The sequence below is a fragment of the Stigmatopora nigra genome, chromosome 9, assembly GCF_051989575.1.
Source record: "Stigmatopora nigra isolate UIUO_SnigA chromosome 9, RoL_Snig_1.1, whole genome shotgun sequence".
In the NCBI taxonomy this organism is placed as follows: domain Eukaryota; kingdom Metazoa; phylum Chordata; class Actinopteri; order Syngnathiformes; family Syngnathidae; genus Stigmatopora; species Stigmatopora nigra.
Window position 1 is genome coordinate 3,830,104 of NC_135516.1, and position 19,797 is coordinate 3,849,900.

General features: G+C 37.7%; 1 protein-coding gene across 1 annotated transcript in view; it reads left to right on the forward strand.

Annotated features, from left to right (window-relative positions):
* The window catches only part of LOC144201251 (nucleoprotein TPR-like), a 26,886-nt gene extending 7,160 nt beyond the window's left edge, over positions 1-19,726 (forward strand). Inside the window, exons 12-56 of the mRNA XM_077723735.1 lie at positions 439-533; positions 1,047-1,244; positions 1,354-1,461; positions 1,573-1,790; positions 2,488-2,651; positions 2,982-3,094; positions 3,162-3,310; positions 3,437-3,599; positions 4,383-4,517; positions 4,845-4,985; positions 5,088-5,268; positions 5,351-5,538; positions 5,615-5,755; positions 6,387-6,503; positions 6,673-6,876; positions 6,993-7,168; positions 7,296-7,443; positions 7,623-7,760; positions 8,290-8,421; positions 8,714-8,844; positions 9,038-9,248; positions 9,323-9,454; positions 10,408-10,521; positions 10,663-10,746; positions 10,882-11,061; positions 11,211-11,249; positions 11,327-11,518; positions 11,626-11,737; positions 11,821-12,005; positions 12,093-12,163; positions 12,455-12,654; positions 12,800-12,988; positions 13,110-13,222; positions 13,561-13,632; positions 13,819-14,040; positions 14,117-14,345; positions 14,427-14,626; positions 15,037-15,108; positions 15,337-15,428; positions 15,555-15,667; positions 16,791-16,889; positions 16,965-17,100; positions 17,954-18,081; positions 18,234-18,329; positions 19,396-19,726. Of these exons, the coding sequence (XP_077579861.1) occupies positions 439-533; positions 1,047-1,244; positions 1,354-1,461; positions 1,573-1,790; positions 2,488-2,651; positions 2,982-3,094; positions 3,162-3,310; positions 3,437-3,599; positions 4,383-4,517; positions 4,845-4,985; positions 5,088-5,268; positions 5,351-5,538; positions 5,615-5,755; positions 6,387-6,503; positions 6,673-6,876; positions 6,993-7,168; positions 7,296-7,443; positions 7,623-7,760; positions 8,290-8,421; positions 8,714-8,844; positions 9,038-9,248; positions 9,323-9,454; positions 10,408-10,521; positions 10,663-10,746; positions 10,882-11,061; positions 11,211-11,249; positions 11,327-11,518; positions 11,626-11,737; positions 11,821-12,005; positions 12,093-12,163; positions 12,455-12,654; positions 12,800-12,988; positions 13,110-13,222; positions 13,561-13,632; positions 13,819-14,040; positions 14,117-14,345; positions 14,427-14,626; positions 15,037-15,108; positions 15,337-15,428; positions 15,555-15,667; positions 16,791-16,889; positions 16,965-17,100; positions 17,954-18,081; positions 18,234-18,329; positions 19,396-19,445 (6,371 nt within the window). The 3' untranslated portion in view covers positions 19,446-19,726. The remainder of the gene's footprint in view (positions 1-438; positions 534-1,046; positions 1,245-1,353; positions 1,462-1,572; positions 1,791-2,487; positions 2,652-2,981; positions 3,095-3,161; positions 3,311-3,436; positions 3,600-4,382; positions 4,518-4,844; positions 4,986-5,087; positions 5,269-5,350; positions 5,539-5,614; positions 5,756-6,386; positions 6,504-6,672; positions 6,877-6,992; positions 7,169-7,295; positions 7,444-7,622; positions 7,761-8,289; positions 8,422-8,713; positions 8,845-9,037; positions 9,249-9,322; positions 9,455-10,407; positions 10,522-10,662; positions 10,747-10,881; positions 11,062-11,210; positions 11,250-11,326; positions 11,519-11,625; positions 11,738-11,820; positions 12,006-12,092; positions 12,164-12,454; positions 12,655-12,799; positions 12,989-13,109; positions 13,223-13,560; positions 13,633-13,818; positions 14,041-14,116; positions 14,346-14,426; positions 14,627-15,036; positions 15,109-15,336; positions 15,429-15,554; positions 15,668-16,790; positions 16,890-16,964; positions 17,101-17,953; positions 18,082-18,233; positions 18,330-19,395) is intronic.
* Positions 19,727-19,797: the final 71 nt, after the last annotated feature.

Consider the following 19,797-nt stretch of genomic DNA (forward strand, 5'->3'; position numbering starts at 1 on the left):
GAATTGAAGTGTCAAAAATCAATGTATCACTTAATGAGCAGCTGTCACTGCTCGTTTATGTCAGGCAAGGCTGCTGTAATAAGCAAGGAGCTTGATATGCTCATTTAATGAGCCACACGTCTTGAGAGCAATGACTTCTAATAATTAAAGTTTTGCACGTCCTGCGATCTAAGTATTGTACATGCGCACATCGTGATGTCTCGGTACAAACGAGACATCTTTCAGGTTTATTATACAGAATTGTGCAAAGTATCTTATATTAAGTATATTATCATTAAATGCTTTAACATATTTCTTTTTTTCCGCTTCGTGAATTCCTTACTTGTTTTTTTTATTCCCTTAATTTTATCCAAGATAAACCAATTTAAGTAATTTAGTAGCAAAATTGATATGCAACTTGTCAATCTTAATCATTGTTATAATTTTTTTTTCATTCAGGTGCCCCTTCACTGACTGAAAAAGAGCTTGAGTCAATGTGTCCTTCTGCAGCTGCCATTGCTGCTATTGTCAAGCCTGGAATGAAGTTTTTTGATGTAAGTTGATCAAGCCAACCTGTACTAACTAACCATCTACAACTCTACTGCTGTGAGCCCAACCCGCGAATCACCCATCTGCCGTGCCGCCTACTCAATCCACATTTCTGATTATTAAGAATTTGTGTTTCACCTTATTTATCACAATCCTTATTGTTATTCAAACTGCTGCATCTCTGTGAGCAAAACAGTAGTTTTTCTTCATCAATGTAAAATAACTAATGTTGTCAAAATTATTTAAGTATCTATACTCGTGTTGTATCCGTACATGTTATTTGATTGCTAAAGTATTGATAACTAATCTAAAGAGAACTGATGTTATTTCTATTTAGATAACATTTACGTGTGTTACACAGTATTACCCTTACATAGTTTACTAATTGGTTCTATTTATTTTATTCATTTATTTGTCTGTTTTTGCCCTAAATATCGAGTTGAAAATTTAACTATTACTACAATATTACAAGTAATCATATTCCTACGAATGATTTCCTATTTTTTTCTTTTTATCAGCTGTATAATGCCTACTCTGAGTGCCAAACTCAGCTGCAACTAGAGAAGCAGGAGACCAGAAGGGTTAGCAAAGTGTTGGATGAAGTGGTCCAGGAGGTGGAATGCAAAGCGCCTGTCCTAAAACGTCAGAGGGAAGAGTATGAAACCATGCAAAGTTCAATGGCCTCCCTGTGGAATAAACTGGAACAGGCTCGAATGGTCTGAGACATTTTGAAAGTGTCCATTAAAAAAAAAATATATATATATATTTATATTGTAAATAAATATATGTAACTTTGTTTTTTTACAACTTGTGTGTAATTATTAGGAGATTTACAGTTTGCAGAAAGAGAAAGATGAGGCCAAACAACATTGTGAAAACTTGGAGAAGGCCAAGCTGAGGACAGAAAGACTGTTGGATGATACATCTACACAAGTATGCTGCATTTAGCGACATACAGTATTCCAATGCAACTATTCTCTCAAATTATTTGTTTGTATACCAATGTATATTTCTCACTATGTAATAATTTTTCATTCATATTAGGTTTGTACATTGCTGGTCGAGCTTGAGGAAGCCAGAGGTAATCCTGTGACTAAGGATGAAGGCAGCCCCACCAATATTTCAGAGACTGGTGCCAGGCCGTGTCAGGTTTCTTTCCGCAGTGTTGAGGAGCTTCAGATGCAAAACAGAAGCCTGATGGAAAATCTAAAGAAGCTTGAGGAAGAGAATACAAGGCAGCAAACCCACGCAACATCAACACGGTAACAGTGGTATTACTACTGTAAACTCGTTATTATTGTTTATACTTTTAATCTAACACTTATAACATCGCTAGTAATTGTAATAGCAACACGTCAAATATAATTATTATTAGTCATATAGTTTATTTAGTCATATTTCATTTTTTTAAATTTTATTTTTATTGTATTATTATAGTTAATTATTATTATTTTTGTTATAATATTATGATTTTATTATTATCATCATTATTATCATTATTGTTACTAATATTATTAACCTTAATCTCAAACCAAAAGATCACATTTTTTGCAATAATTGGTCACATTATTACCATTTTTGTATACAGGTGTGACTTACATGACTGAAAATTTATTGTTTATATGGCATAGGTGTGTTTATTCCTGAAAAGGCTAAATAGATCTCATTCATATCAGCAATTGCATATGTGAGTCATGTTACTGTATAAGGAAAATTTGTTCTATGGATGGACACTGTAGCTTCCTCAAATTTTAGTTACTCTGTATTTAAATCGTCATCAACATCATCACCTTCAGTTTTTTTTTTCAAAAGCTTCCCCTTTCATGCTATATAATCACTTTTAGTATGTGAATACAATTCTGAATTATTAGTACCATCACTGCGTACATACTGAAGCACAATGGTGCTTTTAATGTTAAATCAAATAATGAGTTAATCTTATGCTCCGTTCTTTTCCAGTGTGTTGGAGTTGGAGACTAGTGTGGATAAACTTCAGAAAGAGTTGGAGCAGTTAAGAGAGCTGAGTAACCAGCAAAAACAACTTGCTGACTCCAATGCTAGACAGAGAGACATGTTCAAAGCCCTTCTCTCACATAGTACTGGCTTCAACATTCCTACTCAAGGTGGCATCTAGAATAACATCAAATTATTTTATAATCGTTCAAATAATATTTTTATGCCTTTTATGACACTCTTCGCAAGATGAGACTATGTTGAGAAAAAAAGAAATCGACACTTGGAAAAATTCAATGCATCAGCAACAAAATGCGCCAAACACTCAAATTTTATGTTATCTAAATGAACACTTTTATGCCAGCTAGTTATTTATTTAAAAAATAAAAAGTTCACACATTTACATGAAAAAAAAACTCCCCCCACCATTTATGATTTCTGGCACTCAAGTGCATCTACAAAGAAATAACTTATTTTTTACTTTTTTTTTTTTGCTGCAGATATTTTCTACTCTCCACCCGCTCAGTCATCAAGCCCAGTAACTCGTTCAACTGCTCCAAGACTTGCTGTTGAATCTGCACAAACTGTTCAAGCTAAAGCTGCTTTAAAACAGGTTAAAAGTCTTAAATAGTATGATAAGATTTATTTACGATAAATTGACACGGTCTCTGCTCTCCCAGATAAGTGATGCCTTCACCTTGTATAAGAAAGAAAAGGCAGAGAACGACCGAATGCTTAATGACTCTAATGACAGACTAGAGAGGCAGTTGACAGAAGTTCGCTCAAATAATACCAAATTGACTTCTCAACTGGAGTTCAGCAACAAGAGGTGAGCAAAATCACTGTCATGATTAGTGTAATTCAGTCAATTAATTAGTAGAGTACGGTACAGTGCTTCATTAACGACTATCTTATTTTGGCAATACCTTCAATGATTGCTTTTATTTCATGACAGGTATGAAATGCTCCAGGAGACCGTAACAGCATTTCGTAGAGAGACATCAGCTCTCCAGAACAGAAACCAAAAAATTGCTGCAACGGTCCAACGACTTGAACACATTGTCCATACCATGTCCCAAGACTTGCGGCAAACTAATGAAAAGCTGGCACTAGAAGAGGTGAGGAAGATCAATCTTGACCTAGTATATATTGTAGATCTGAAACATAACACAAATCTAATACAGTTGGACCCCGGGGTTACGGCATCCCCACCTTTTGTTCTCATTAACGAGTGAACGTTTTTTGTCACCTTTTTATGGCATTTTGCCCACCTTACGGTTGCCAAAAAAATTCTCTCGTGCGGCCAAAAACTTAAGAAATTCAAACATGGCAGTCGGTGTGTCATGGCGTCACTAAGATGCTGGTTTGCTATTGGTCAGTGTCACTCCGTCACTAAGATGCTCGTTTGCTATTAGTTGGTATCCCAATGTCACTAAGATGCTAATCCGCTATTTGTCGGGGTCACTAGAATGCTGGTCTGCGATTAGTCATTAAGATGCTGGTCTGCATCACTAAAATTGACGAAAATTGGCCACAATCTCTCCCCCAATGCCTAAAAGAGATGCTGCCTCTTCCAGTCTTTGTTTATCATTCGCTCAGTTCAGAATCTCGAATGCTTAATTCAAAATTTAATTCTATAACAATAATTTCTATTAGCCGCCATCCGTCGATTTCGCATTACAATTACAACTCCGGAACAATATCATAACTCGGCGATCCACTTACTGGGAAACTATAGTAGTAGAAAACTTCAGGAATATCTTGCCCCTTCGGGTTTATGCCATTTTTTTTGATAATATCCTTTTATTCAACAAAATACATGTGCTGAAATAAAATCAACCTCAATAATGTGCATAGTTGTTTTTCCACCTCAACTTTTATTGCATGTATAATCTCCATAGGTACGTGTTGAAAACTTAACTAAAGAGAGAGACATGCTAAAACAAGCAGAGAGTCGACTCAATCGAGAGAAAGAGGCCATGCTAGCAGAGCAACGCAACCAAAACCTTCTACTCACCAATCTCAAGACCATTCAGGTAATATCTCTTTGCTGAATGCAAATATTTAGAGAGGCAAATCAGCTCTCTTGGTCGTTTGGGAACAGTTCGCTCCTGTGTGTACCTCTGTCTTATTTAAACTATACCCATTGTTGTATCACAATGAAAATTCAACTCAGATTCTATGATTCATATGAGAATTCTCATATACTCTCTGAAATAGGAAATGCATAACCTTTACTTGGTTGTGACTGGGCAAGAACATCAACATGTTAACTGATTTTATATAAGAAATTAAAAAGTAAATTTTGCATTCATGCTTACTTTTATTTTTACCATTTCTTTTTCTTTCCTATAATTGCCCAGTTAACAATGGAACGTACCGACGCAGATATTTGTCAACGACTGAATAGCAAGATTGCAAATCTGGAAACAGAACTGGTCTCAATGAAGACTCGACTAGAGCAGGAAGTAGCCCAGAGACATACGCTTGGACGCAACATGGATGTATGTAACCTTGTATGCAATTTGATATTTCAGGTTGAACACAGCTTGTGGATGATAATCCTTTTTTTTTTGTTAAAACCAATTTCCTATTTCTATATATAGGCTCAATTAATTGAAGCTAAAAAACAACTTGAGTCACAAAACACCTTACAAGTAAAGACAAGAGAGTTATTGAAGAACTCTGAACAACAAGTGGTTGCGCTGAAAGCTCAACTGGGAGCCACCTCATCTGAGGGTGTTAGCACAGTAAGCCGAGCAGCAAATTTCAGAACACCTGTCAGAGGTACCTTTTTCCTTCATGTGAAGTAAGATGCTATATTTCAATTTGCAATCATTGACTATGCTTCTCCACTATGTTTTGTAAGTGCGCTCCCCAGTTCAAACCACACAGCAGTCTGGCCTGTCCGAACTGGCTGAAGTCAAAAGTAATCTAAATGCCGCGGAGGAGCAGAACAACAAATTAGCTGAGCAGCTGAAAAATGCTAATGCTACCGTTGATCAGTATCGGGCTGTGGTCCTGACTTTAGAAGACAGTCTGAAGAATGAGAAAGAGGTAAAGTTAATGTCATATTTATTAACAAACACATTCAAGCATGAAAATTCACATTTTTCATGGTATCCAATGTCAGCAACGTGCTCCTCTTGAGATGAGGCTCAAGGAATCAGAAGACACCCAGAAGAAGTTGGAAAACCAAATATTAGAAGTGGAGAAAAAGAATGAACAAGCCCAACAGTTGAGGAGCAAGGCTTTGGATACAGTTGAGAAACAAGTATGTCTTTTCACACACTTTAAAACTGGCCGCATTTATATTATCAGGACAATTTCAAAATAAAATAACGGATCCAGGAAATAAATCTACGTTCAGGGCGATTTTGTAAATTGGATCTTGTTTTCGTATGTTGGGGCATATCAAAGGGTTTAGTAACCCGACACATTCGTAAGTAGAGGTATGACTAAAATAAATAATTAGATTTTTTTCTTAAGGTGTTATTAATTTATACATGTATTTCCTCCCAAAAAGATTTAAATATCTAGTAAAAATGTCTAAGAAAAAAAAAATATATTTGTAGATGGTTGGCCGGCGGTTGGGAGGTTAGTGGATCGGCCTCGCAGTTCTGGGGTCCTGGGTTCAAATCCATGTCGGTTCACTTGTGGAGTTTGCATCTTTTCCCTGGACCTGCGTGGGTTTTCTCCGGGAACTCCGGTTTCCTCCCAAAAAACAGGCTGATTGGACGCTCTAAATTGCCCCCAAAATGTTTATTTATTTTTTGCCTTCGCAGTTGCTTTTTGAAAGCCTTTTCAAAAGATTCAATTGTTTCATCAGTGTAAAAAAGATTATGAGGGGTTACGTTATGGAGAACTGTAGTGTAATTGTTGTTGTCATTTCTTGTTTGTTGCAGGTGAGTGACCTGCAGCGCAATCTTAAGGCCAGCCAAACAGAGCAACAGGAGGCATTGGAAAGGGCTGCCAAAGCTGTCACTCTGGAGCAGAAGGCTGTACAGGAGAGCCTCCTGCAGGTTAGTAGCAAGCATACACAAAGGCTTTTGTTTGTTTTCTGTGGGCCCCTTGCGTTTTGGCTCCGGCATGCATGGGGGCAATTCCTTGTTGGTAAATATGCTAAAGGGCGAGTTAGGGTTTTGAAATAATCTTTAGTTGATATATTTTGTTTTTGGTTTCTGTTCTTAGACTAAACTAGCTGGTGAGGCGCAAGCAAAATATGAGCGAGAGCTGATGCTTCACGCTGCAGATGTTGAAGTCCTCAAGGAGTTAAAGAAAACATTACAACAAGAAGCAGCACGGAATAAGGATATTGAAGAGCAAATGAACAAATCTAACTCAATCTTACAAGAAAAAGGTGCATCCTGGACCACTTTGGAGAAGCACCTAAAAGTAAGATGAATACATCGATGATATTAAAGTGGAATATGATATTTAATTAAATTATATTTTTTATATATTTTATTTATTTATTATTTGCTTGTTGGTATTCACGTTTACTCCTTCAGGATGAATTGGCCTCTCAGAGTCGTCGCTGTGAAGAACTGGGAAAACAAAACACACTGTTGCATGAACAGATGGACGAAATGGCCGCAAAGAGTCGTCAACAGCAACCGCAGCAGCAGCTTGACTTGTCGCTTACTGAAGAAGGGAAGACACTTGAACAAATACAAGAAATACTCAGGTATATTAAGTGAACCTACCTGTGCAAAGACAGTTTAGTAAAAGACTGAGAGTTACTGGCTACATTAAGTCAGATGTTTAATTTTATTAATTAGCAAATAACTATATTTGAAAATTGAATGGTGTAGGTTTGTACGGAAAGAGAAGGAGATTGCTTTAGCCCGATGTGACGCCTCTGAAGGAGAAGCTCTACGCTACAAACAGCGAGTTGAACATCAGAACTGGGAAATTAAAGAGCTTCAGGACACTCTGAATGCTGAAAGAGAGAAGCTGCAGGTAGGAAATTAATTATGGATATTTAAATATCCAACTGATGAACTTAACAGTTCATTAGTTTTTCCAGATTCTGTCTGAAGTCTGTTTTCTGCAGAAAAATCAGAGAGAAATAAATCAGAAATATTATATCATATCTTTAAATATGGACAAAAAAAACAGCTTTTCTGTCATGCTATCAGACATTAGTGAAGAAGCTGGCTCAGAAAGAAACTCAGCTGAAGAACATGGGCAGTATCAGCACTATCCAGGAGACCAACAAGATGCTGAAAATGGAGAGGGAGAAACTGGGACAGGAGTTGCAGCAAGCACAGGCAAAAGTAAAATTCTCCTCATTTCTATTTTAATCACATATACTAGGCTGACCACACATAAACCAGCACCCAGTCTAAAGATATATGCCACAATTGCACTTACTTAATGAGCTTGCTGGTAATACAGTGGTAACTACTTGTGTAAAAAACATCTACTAGTAAAACATCCATTCCAGAAGTTCCAGTCTTGGATTTTTTGTAAATAGAGACATATTTTACATGGAAAAACTTTAATTTGTTCCAACCGTTCTCAGATCCCAATATTACCTCCAACATTTTAAAAGAAATGACTAAAATGTCGTCACATGTTAAAACTGTTTGAACAGAACATTTAGATTAATTCATTTGGACGACCAAGTACTTTGAAGTAGATCTGCTGCCAGTTAATGGTCCAGTGTCATTAATGGCAGGAGACATCCACTTCATCTGGAATGGGAGATTAAATATTTCTGTTCACCTACATTCACCTGAGCCTGGTGTAGTTCTACAAAAAACATGTTAGTTATCCTTTTTGTCCTTTTTTTTTATCAAACAGGTGAAGAAACTGGAGATAAACATCAGTCCACTACATGAGTCATTGTCTCATCTTTCTGACAGAAATGGTTCTCTGCAGGCCGATAAAAAATTGTTAGAAGAAGACGTGAAACACTTAAAAGCCAAAGTACAGGTAGAAACCTTAGTTGCTTTGTTAAATGACACCATATATCTGCAGCAATAGAGTATCTCTTGTCACTATTATCTGTCCGGTTATGTAAATCTTATATTACAAAAGTAGTGATACTGAAATAATGCCCATTTTGTCTCAATTGACTTAAAAATAGACATACTTGATGTAAAATCTAGGTAATTGTTATTCATTTCAGCAGTCTTGGTCGATTCAATCGCTACTGCTGTTGTGAAAAAGCCTATGTTTCATAGTTGCACAGAACAGTATATTTTGCTTCCCCCTATCACCACAGCAACTGGTTAGCCAACAGAAGGATGGTGATGTTGAGGAAAAGCAAAAACTTGCCGCTGAAAGGGAAGGACAGCAAAAGCGTATCTCCCAACTTGTTGAAGAGGTAGCCAAGCTAAAAGCTGAGCTAGCCAGGTAAGAACAAATATAAAACTGCAAAGATATGCAATTTATTAATTTCTAATTCAATATTTACTATACTATATGGCACCAAATTTGTTAGGTTCTACATACACTTAATTTTTTTATACTTCCATTATTTCTGCTGTGAAATCTAGTTGTTAAAGTCTACTCATTTTCTTTTGTCCGAAATGACATCATATATCAGATCCAGCACCAGCAGCAATTCAGCACAGTCTCAGGTGAAAAGCCTTAGAGATTATTTGACCCGCCTAACAGCAGAAAGAGACACACTTAAGAAAGAACTGGCGACAAAAAATACTGAAATTCAAGAGAAGAGCGAGACCATTACACAGGTTAAGAAGATAGGACGCCGCTACAAGACCCAATATGAAGAGTTAAAATCATCGCATGACAAGGTGGGTCTGCATTCGTAAAATGTTTTTTTTTTATATGTTGTGAACAGCTGTTGTAAAAGTTTTCTGTTTTGCAGTTGGTGGCAGAAACAGCAGTTAAAACACAAGGTGAAACGAGTCAGGTGGGGCAGCCACAAGTCAATAAAAGTCAAGAAGAGCTCAACAAGGTCAAAGAAGAGCTCACCACAATGAAGCAGGCGATGCAGGAAGTAAGCAGCATTCTTTTAACAAAAACAATAGAGCCCCTATCAGGTGCAATATAAAGATAATGTATAGTAATTTTACGAATAAGGTTACCTACATTATTATACACACCTGCAGGCAATGGCAATCACATTCCTAGCTCAAACCACACAATTATTGTCCAATCTGGATCTCTATACATGTCTACATGTGCGATGTATCAGAGACTAATGCTCACCTTTGCATGGAAAAGTTTGAATTGGGATTTGCGATTCAAGCATCCCTACCTCTTGTAAATATGACACCAGCAGTCCCCTTATTTGTCGCATTTTGTCACTGAACATTTAACCAGTTCAAGTAAATTTATCATCCATTGCATCAATGAGATAAGCATATTTGCCAAATTGTTATTCTATGTATTCTCAATTTTAATCCTGAATTGTCAAGTGATTGTTCACACATGAATAGCGAACATGACAAAGTTGAATTTTAAATAGTATATATTTCATAGCATCATAGAGAAGGATCACATAACTGAAGTCGGTTAAGAAAAGGAACTAATTTAAACTTTATATGTAATTATTTGTACCATACATTGCATATTGGATTGGATAACTTTATTCATCAGAATTTCAGTATTTTTTGTCGCCAGTTCTTTCTTAAGTGTGTATGAACTGCTGAAATTTGTCTTCTAAGACAACCTGAACAGTCTAATTGAAAACGATTCAATGTCCAGACAATTGTATGGCCAGTGTCATTGACGATGTTAAAATTCCATTCTTCCGTCTATTTGGATAATTTTGCTATAAATTTAAAATAGTTTGAAAGGAGTAAATGGCCAATGCATTTGAAATGGGATGGCTGGCGTCAAATAAACATTCTTTGGCAGGCATTCTAAATCAAAAGTATTAGACAATAATTGGCATCTGTGGCAGCCAATAACTGTGAGGTGCCAGTAAAAATTGGTTTCTTTTTTCAGACCGAAAACCTAAAGCAGCAGCTTCAAAATGCCCAAAAGGAAAATCAGCAGACCAAGGAAAAACTAGAGGACATACAAAACCAACTGACACAGAATCAGAATCAACTAACACAGGTAATTTAACTAAATAGTTGTTATTGTTCTGAGCTTTAGGTTGTCAGGAATTTAAGTTTGTGATTTTTGTTGTGGATGTTATATCATTATTCTCTGTCAAAGTGGATCCAAACCAATTATTTAAATATATTGTTTCTCTAGGCCCAAACCCAGTTGACCCAGACCCAGTCCCAATTGCAACAGAGTCAGAAAGAGTTTCAACAATCCAAGACACACACACAGCAGGCAAGGATCAATTCTTTAAGGACAGGCTGTCAAATTCCCTTGAGAGTCTTTAAGGATCCTGACTAATGTTAATGAAATTCTCAACACCAGTTGTCCAGTAAATCCACAGTTTAAAAAAAATGTTTTAATTTACAGCTACAAAACCAACTCAAATCATCTCAGTGTCAGGCTCAGGCCCGTCAAAACCAGATTCAACTCATGCAGAAGGAGGTCCAGCAGGCTAAAGAGTCTCAGCAGCAAAACCTTACCAGCCAAAAAAAACTACAAGAGGAACTTAACCAACTTAAGACTTCTTTGGGACAAACAGAAAGTCAGGTGAGCTTCTGGTTACTATTGGCCTATTTTGTTTAATTGTTTATTTATGTATTTATTTATTTATGTATTTATTTGTCAGTTCATTTATTTATTTAATTGTTTATTGATTTGTTTATTTGTTTATTTATTATTTACTTGCTTCGTCGTAGGCCTCTGAGCTTCAAGGTCAGGTGGACACCATGCACACGGTAAGGAATATTTTACTCTTATCGTGTATTGTACTTAAAATGGAAAATTAATCTGAAGAAAAACAATTGTCTTTCAGATGATGTCTGCTCAAGAAGCAGAAAATAAGAAGCTTCAAGAAAAACTGCAGGAGGTTAACCAAGCCAATGAAGCTCTCAAAGCTGCGCAGGTGAACCAAAACCAGAGCCCGGCTAACCAGGCCAGTGAAGATATTGCCGAAACTGACAAAAATGCACCATTGCAAGTGGAACTCGCAAAACTTAGACACGAGGTACATTTTAGACTTTAGCTAAAACAAAAGTTCTTAATGTAGTGTAATGACCGCCAGAACAAGGTGCTGAAAATTGTAATATATCTAATTGTAATGCTCTCTTCAAGCTGCATGAGTGCAAGAACAAGGAGGAGCAGTTGAGGCAGCAGATGGCAAAAAAAGAGGAAAAGACTAAAAAGATTTTTGTCGGCGCCAAGACTAAAATCAATCAGCTGAATAGTAAGTTCCACATGTAAAATTGTTTTGACAAACACTATACTAATAAGCTATAATGTATACATTCTTTTACTGAATCTTTCCAGCTGCAAAACAAAATTTGAGCAAGGAAGTCGAAGAACTTAAGCAGTGTAAGGAGGAACTAGAGGTGAGAATGAACGCCCTTAAGTCCCAATATGAAGGACGAATTCTTCGACTTGACCGGGAACTGAGGGAGAATCAATCACTCTCTGAGCCAAAAGAGGAACCACAGGATCAGAGTGGGACTAAGGTGAGCTTGACAGAGTTTGCAATTATGGCTCTTCCAATTATTACTGCATGAAGCTTTCATTGCAATTAACCATATTTATGTAACTAGGTGGGTGAACAAAACCGATCTATGGACCAAAGACCGATTTCCCTGAAGAGTCCAGCCCAGGACAGAGGCAGGTAGGTATCTCCCATTCTTGCGTTTGATTTATTTAATCAAGGGACAATATATATTAATGAACATGCACATTGTTTACCAGAAAAGTTTAAGTTATTTTTATCTATTTTAAATGACAGCACGCTGGTGCTTAGTTCTCTATTGGCCAATATTAGCGATGCACATGGCTGTCCATCGACAGCTCTTAGTGTCTTTCTCATCTTAATTGGTGCCACCCTTGTACTACTACATTGAGTGTATAATAAAAAAAATCTTACAATTACCTTCTAATAAAACGAGTACTTATCTAACAGCTCAAACCAGTCTGAACCACCCACTGCCAATATCCGCCCTACTCCAAGTACACCATCTCCTAGCAACAAACCAACACCATCCCCTGGCAGCAAGTCAACCCCCAGGGCCAGCATCCGACCTATGGTCACTCCAGCGGCTGTCCCCATGCCAACACCCACTGCCACTGTAATGCCGACCACACAGACTGAGAGTCAAGAGGGTAAGAAAATAACAGCACCCCTAGTGGTAGACATTTCCATGGTTCTGTAACATATATCTTATTTAATGACTGCATGCCCCAAAATTCAAGCGGAAATGAGACGAGTCAGGCATTAACTATCTTTTTTCAATGGTTCTCTTTGCAGTGTTGACTGCAGGAGCTGCTGCCCACACTGTCAATTCAAGTATTAACACACTCACATCCATAACGCAACCAACCAGCTCTCAGGCTACAGCATTTGTCCAGCCAACGCAGCAGCAGGCCACTGCTCAGGATGTCGGTAGCAGTGTAGATGCAGAGCGACCATCTACATCTTCTGCTGTGGTTGGAGCATGTAAGCAGTACAGTGCCATCTTTCAGCATTTCTTAACTTTTTTTCTGCTAAACATCAACGGTGTTTCATCCATGTTATGAAAACACTTTTAATGACATGTAAATATTGTTTTTGACTTCAGCGAGTTCTAAGCGAAATAGAGATGACGACATTGACGAAGAGATCAGGCCAGAGAGTTCTCATGCCCCTTCAACAGCCAAAAAGATCAGACTAAGACAAACCATCTTACTTCAGGTAAAGACAAAAAATGCAATGTTCATACTGTTGTTAATTTCTATTTCTGACCCTATTTACTCATACATCATTATTATTTAATATTTTTCATTTGATTAATATTTTAAACCGACAAAGGATGCCTTTATCATGTGCATTACTGCAGAAAGAATGCGGTTGTATGAGTTTGCATGGCTGTCCGTCTCCTTGTTCCCTGCAATCAGCTGGCCACCAATTGGCTCCGGAGACAGCTGGGATTGGCTCCAGCCCCCCATGCCACCCTAACGAGGATAAAGTGGTTCAAAAAATGAGATGAGATGAGACTGTTTTGACTTATTTGTCATGCATTCATGTTACAGGTGGAGGGTCATGGCGATATAGATGATCTTAGGGATGAAAGTGAAAGACAAGACTCCCCTGACAATAGTCAGGTCAGTTTCCAACTTTTTTTCAGTGTACTATTTAGTAATTCTGTGTACGTTTATAATATTTTTGTATATAAACAGAGGTCGGTAACCGTTTACACTGTTTGATTCAATACGCTTCAGCAGTTAATCAAATGGTACTTTGGACAACATGTTCTCCGTCCGCCAAATTGATATATATCTGGTCTGTAGGAGCTTCCAGAAGATAGTTTTCCTGTTATTCTCGAAGAAGAGGATGAAGGCCTGTCCCAGTCGGTCCCTTCGGATAGGACATCTCCTGAGGCGTCATGTGTGACTGGTGAAGTTATTGTTATTGACACAGACAGCGAAAGCCGTGAAAGCAAAGCGGAGAAACTGGAGACCTTAGCTCAAGAAGGGGAACAGGGTGAAGATGAAGAGGAAGAAGAAGAGGAGGTGCCACTCTATTTTCTTTTTGTATTCCCCGGTACATTTTTTTATTTTTAAAGCACTACTTTACTCTACGTATAAGGTGGTAGAGGAAGAAGATGATAACGAGGATGAGGACGAGGGGGATGATGATGAGGATGATGATGATGATGACGACGACGACGATGATGAAGGAAGTAACCTTGCTTTAAAAGACGGTAAAGAAGGCAACGATGATGATGGGGATGCTGAAGCGGAAGGACAGGGGCCATCAGGTCGCACAAGCCCTGATGAGGATGACTTCCAATATCCCCCTGAACCGTCCCACAGCAGTGAGCAAAGTCAAAATTGATATTTTTTTCCTCTCTCATTCTTGTCACGTACTTGAGTCTGTTGTCTGTGATCTTTTTCAGCTGAGGCAAGCAGTAACGTTGAGTCAGAAGCACAAAGAGAAGCCCACCACAACCCCCCAACGTCTTCCCCCGCGACACCCTCCCATTCCACCTCTTCACTCACACTCCGCCTACCCCAACCTCGCAGGCCGCCACACCCTCTTCCCCCACGATTGTATATCCAACCCCCTGCTTCAGACCTAGGACCCCCTCATACGCAGGTGAATTATTCAACCCAGAAAAAAAAAAAATATTTTTCTTCCCCTTCCCCCTAGACGCGTGCGGCACCCTTTGTTTAAAAGTGTGTCCTTTTTATCTGAAGTATATTTGTATATTCTCCCTGGGCCTGTGTGGGTTTCCTCTGGGTACTCCGTTTTTCTCCCACAATCCAAAAACATGCACGGTAGGCTGATTGGACACTACATTGCCCCTAGGTATAGTTGTGAGTGTCCATGGTTGTCCGTTGTCAGCTGGGATAGGCTCCAGCACCCACCACGGCCCTAATGAGGATAAAGCCGTTCAGAAAATGAAGGAATTATGAGAAATTTGAGATTAGACTCTTTAAAGCCATGAATATAAAACTAAAAAGCATTTCAAGTAAATGTATGGTTCTCTTTTGTGTGTTATTCAGAGGCAGTCTTCTCAACTACGTCGTCCATCAGTAGGCCGAGGACCACAGCTAACACCTGGGATAGGCAGTATGGTAAGTTATTATACCCTGATTGCCAGGATTTATTCTTATGCCATGCTAAAACAGAGTTTTGCTGAGAGAGTTGCAAATTAATGTTTTACTTTGGTAGCTCTTCTGCTTGGGTGTGTGGGTGAGTGTGTTGGGGGGGACAGGGAGTTCACTGGATACATCTTAAATTACTTTGAGATATTTATACTTTATGCTATTGTGAAATTATATTAAATGTTGTTGTATTTGCAGCAACATTTCTTTGACGACGATGACAGGATGGTTCCAAGTACCCCTACATTGGTTGTCCCTCACCGTACTGATGGCTTTGCTGAAGCGATACAGTGAGCTTGAACTTACTACCTTACTTACATACTTGAACTGAATTCTATATTTCTAACTGGATTAATAGTTTATGACCAGGCTATCATTTTATTGTATTCAGCCACCTGCTCTGTCTATCACTTCAGCTCTCCTCAGGTTGCTGGTCTGTCCACTCGGTTTCGATTTGGACCTCCTGAAGATCTGCTTTCGCAAACCTCAGCATCACATTCTGACCTGGGACAACTAGCCTCTCAAGGAGGTATGACACCCAACGAATAACAGTTATACAATTTAGTTAAATTATACGGATAGGGGTTAATTTAGCCCTTAGAATGTCACCCTTTTGTAGCAATAAATCCAAGGTCATTGCCTCAAAAACATGTCATTTTATTCTAAAACTTCTGGGTTTGGTGCAGTATGCAATGCTGCTGCAAACCGTTATAGAATTTGGCACAGTCCTAGTCCACTTTAACACATGCCCATGCACGCAAACCTAGACCTGACCGATAAAACGATAACAGTAATTATTTTCGAATAAATTCTGCAAAGAATAATAATAAAAACCTTTATGTCAAGAAATAAAAACTCTAATTCCCCCCCCCCCCTCCACCTCAAAAGCACTGATGCGACGTGAACGCTATTTCCAGACCAACGTTCAGTAGATGCAGATGGTCAGGAAAAGCTGTTTTTAGCAATAGAGCGGCTAACCTAGAAAATGAAAGCAAATACAGCCAAAATGAGCGATTGAGATGCAGGACAACAGAGAGCCGATCCACTAAAGGCTCCAACTGAAGTTTCGCTGACACTTTCTTCTTTCTTTTTTAAAAAAAGGCTCTTAAATGTCCACAAATGACAGCCTTATTGAAAAATTGCGTAACCCATTTTAACCTCATTCATTTTAGGACAGCCTTTAATGTTTTTTTTTTACTTGATATCAAATGTTGTGTATGCAAATGTTATTAAAGCGTAGCAAAAATCCAAAACTTGTTAACTTGGGTTAAAATGGGTTAAAATTCATCCAACTTTTAAAAAATACATAAATGAGGTAAATTTATATTGTTTCTTTTTTTGGGGCTGGAAATAGTTCGCTTGCCAATGGTGATGATGTCTTCAGATGATTATTTCATATTGCACAGCAAATTTTGGTTTGAAGGCAAATTTTTAAAAGTAAATATGCTTTTCTGCATGTTTTATTGTTCCCTACTTTTCACTGTGTAAGGAGGGAGTTAGTTGTTTTATCTTTATTGCACAACAGAACAAGAAACACTTTTTAAATTCATCATATTTTATATTCTCTTTTAAAGTAAGGTAAAGGAATTACCTTAATTATTGAACAATTTTTGTCATATCGCCCAGGTCTAAAACCTCTTTTGTGTGTTCAGGTCTGGGCATGTATGAATCTCCACTATTCCTGCCTGCTCACGATGAGGATGGAGGAGGAAGAAGTGTCCCTACAACACCTTTACAGGTTGCTGCACCAGGTGAGTGACTCACACAAATTTTTAGCATTGCGCCTCAAAAAAGGTTCACCCGTGCGCCTTCGCCTTGCGTTGCAGTGACGGTCTTCACAGAGTCTCTGCCTTCAGACAGCGGGGATAACATGGCATCCCAGTCTGTTCCCATGGTAACTGCAACTGCAATATCCACACCTGGTGATGATGTAGATGAGGTTTTCATGGAACAGGAGGAAGGGTGAGCTGTTAAACTTACTTCATAATATTACATGGGCCATACCAGAATTGAAGGAGATTTTACATCCCACCCTTTGAATTTTGAATAAGCCACATACAATATAGTACACAGAAAAATGCAGTTTTTAAGTAAATTTCTTTGTCTTGAGACCCAATCTAAAACTCTATAATATGTTTTTAAATCCCTCTACTTCTGAAATTAATTGCTTCCGGAACTTGTTTCATAACTTTTTTTTTTTTTTTGTAAGTAGAGCAGTACTTTATATGTTGATTATCTAATTTGTTCCACGATCCTCCAAATAACTGCCAACTAAACACTATAAAAATTATCAGTCTCCCAATTTTGTATGGGAGATGTGAGAAACACAAAAATGAGAGAAAGTGATAAGAAAATGATTTTTAGTGTTATAAAATGAATAACAAATATGCAAAAACTTCATGTTTTATTATTATTTTGTAGCCCTTAACTTAAAGACTGTAACTGACAGTTATAGTCATCAAAACCATTTCAACTAAGAAGGTTGGTTTTCAATTGTGATCATGTTTCACTGCCATTGAAGGTAATAGACGTCTAATTAAATTTGAGTGTGGGGAGTTGGCAGCAATCTTATTATGCCTCCAAGTCAAAATCGATTGGATGCTTGTACTGTCATTGGCAGCTAATGGGTTAATTATTAAAAATTCTGTGAACATTTTGGGAAAGGTCCAATTTCCGATCATATTGATAGGATCCCGGAGATCCATACTAATGACTTATTATTGATAAATATGTAGAAAAGACAATCAAAAAAGGGAAGGCTTATTTTTCAAGACTTTGAAGGCAACATGTCCTCCAATTTTTGTTTCTTTTGTAGCCATACTGCGGGGGCTTCTTTAGACAGCCACACGGACATGGAAACAGCAGGACAGCAGACTGATAATGCGTCACTTCCATCCACCAGTCAGGACCCTGATTCGTCTACAATTTTCAACTCATTATCCAGTAAGATGTTTAAATAGGATCAAGAAGGAAATGTTCTTGTAAACTATAGAAATCTATTCTGACAATGAATATTGCATGAAGTGTATCATCCATTGCCTATTTTGTCAAGTTAAAAATGTTGTTAATGCCTCATTGACCTGCTCTTCTGGCAGCCACCAGCAGTGTTACTCAGAGGCGTGCAGTGAGCAGTCAACCTTTGGCAAGAACCAGAGGGAGAGGTGAAGGACGCATGCTGATCAGCCGTAGAGGTAAGATACTCAAATGTTTTACACCAGCGGTGTCCAAACTATAATTCCCATGCTAACTCAAGACCGTTGCCCAGTTTTTGTGCCGCTTAAAAAACTTTATTTCAGTCTAGATCACAGGTGTCAAAGTGGCGGCCCCGGGGCCAAATCTGGCCTGCTGCATCATTTTGTGCGGCCCGAGAAAGTAAATCATGAGGGTGGACTTTCTGTTTTAGGATCAAATTAAAATGAAGAGTATAGATGTATATTAAGTTTCCTGATTTTCCCCTTTTTAAATCAATAATTTAATTTTTTTTATCAATTGTGTTTTTACTTGGAAAATCCTTTTGTAAAATATCAAAATCTATATAATAAAAACTAAAATAAACATTGTTTTAGATCTATAAAAAATGGAATATTCAAGGCTTTTATTCCAGTTTTTTTAATCCATCTATTTAAAAAAAATCTAAATATTATATCTAAAATGGTCCAGCCCACGTGAAAGCGGCCAGCGAACCGACCCGAGTCTAACACACCTGGTCTAGATTATCCTGCTCAGCTTTAACACTTGATGGAGCGAGTCACTTAAACTATGTCTCCATTAGTTGGGAGGTCCAAACCTCAGAACATGGTAAAACATATGTAGAAAATAGTAGAATTATTTCAGTTTTGTAAATATTCATATATTTATTTTTAAATATGCTAATACCTTAGGATTATTTTGTTGCTTGTGACCCTTAACTCTTTCAATTCCATTGGCAGTTTTAGACATCAAATCCATTTCAAATTGTAGAACTGGTATTAAGTCACTGTCATTGATGGTGATAGACGTCGAGTCCTTTTTGAAGGGGAGTGGTACCCACATCATTCGAATTGGCCAGGTCGACGTCAGTGGCGTTGAATGAGATAATAATTAAAACAGAATTTAAAACAGATTTATTTATTTATTTTAACTGATTTTTTTTGTTAATGCGGGCCTCGAAGAAAAATGTTTTGTCACCCCTGCTTTACACAGTTTAGATGGAGTTGTTTATTTAGAAGCAACTTTAAACGGCTAAATATTAAGAATTCTTTGTATTTTTTATGTTAGGGACAATTGGTCGATCAAGAGGAGGATTGAAGAGAGGGAGTTCCAACTGAATATGAGTTCACCATTTCTGGAAGCGCACCTGGCATTCAATAAACACCCAAAAGAAGAATACATCACAAGAATCAACATATTGTTGAGTTTGTTCACCCTTTCTTGAGAAAAAAAATACGATTGTACGTTGTCTGTAATTTTACAATCTGTAATTTTGGGACTAGAGCTATTGTTTGTTTTTGACTCAGTAGAAAGCTGTTCCAGGAGCTTTTTTTTATTCATGTATTTTGCTTCAAATTGTCATGTTCTTATAATAAAGTACCATATTGCTGACCTTTGACATCAGAATGAGGTTATTGCCAATTATTTTTTTCTAAACTCTGTGACATTTATCTCGCTAAATCAAAATGT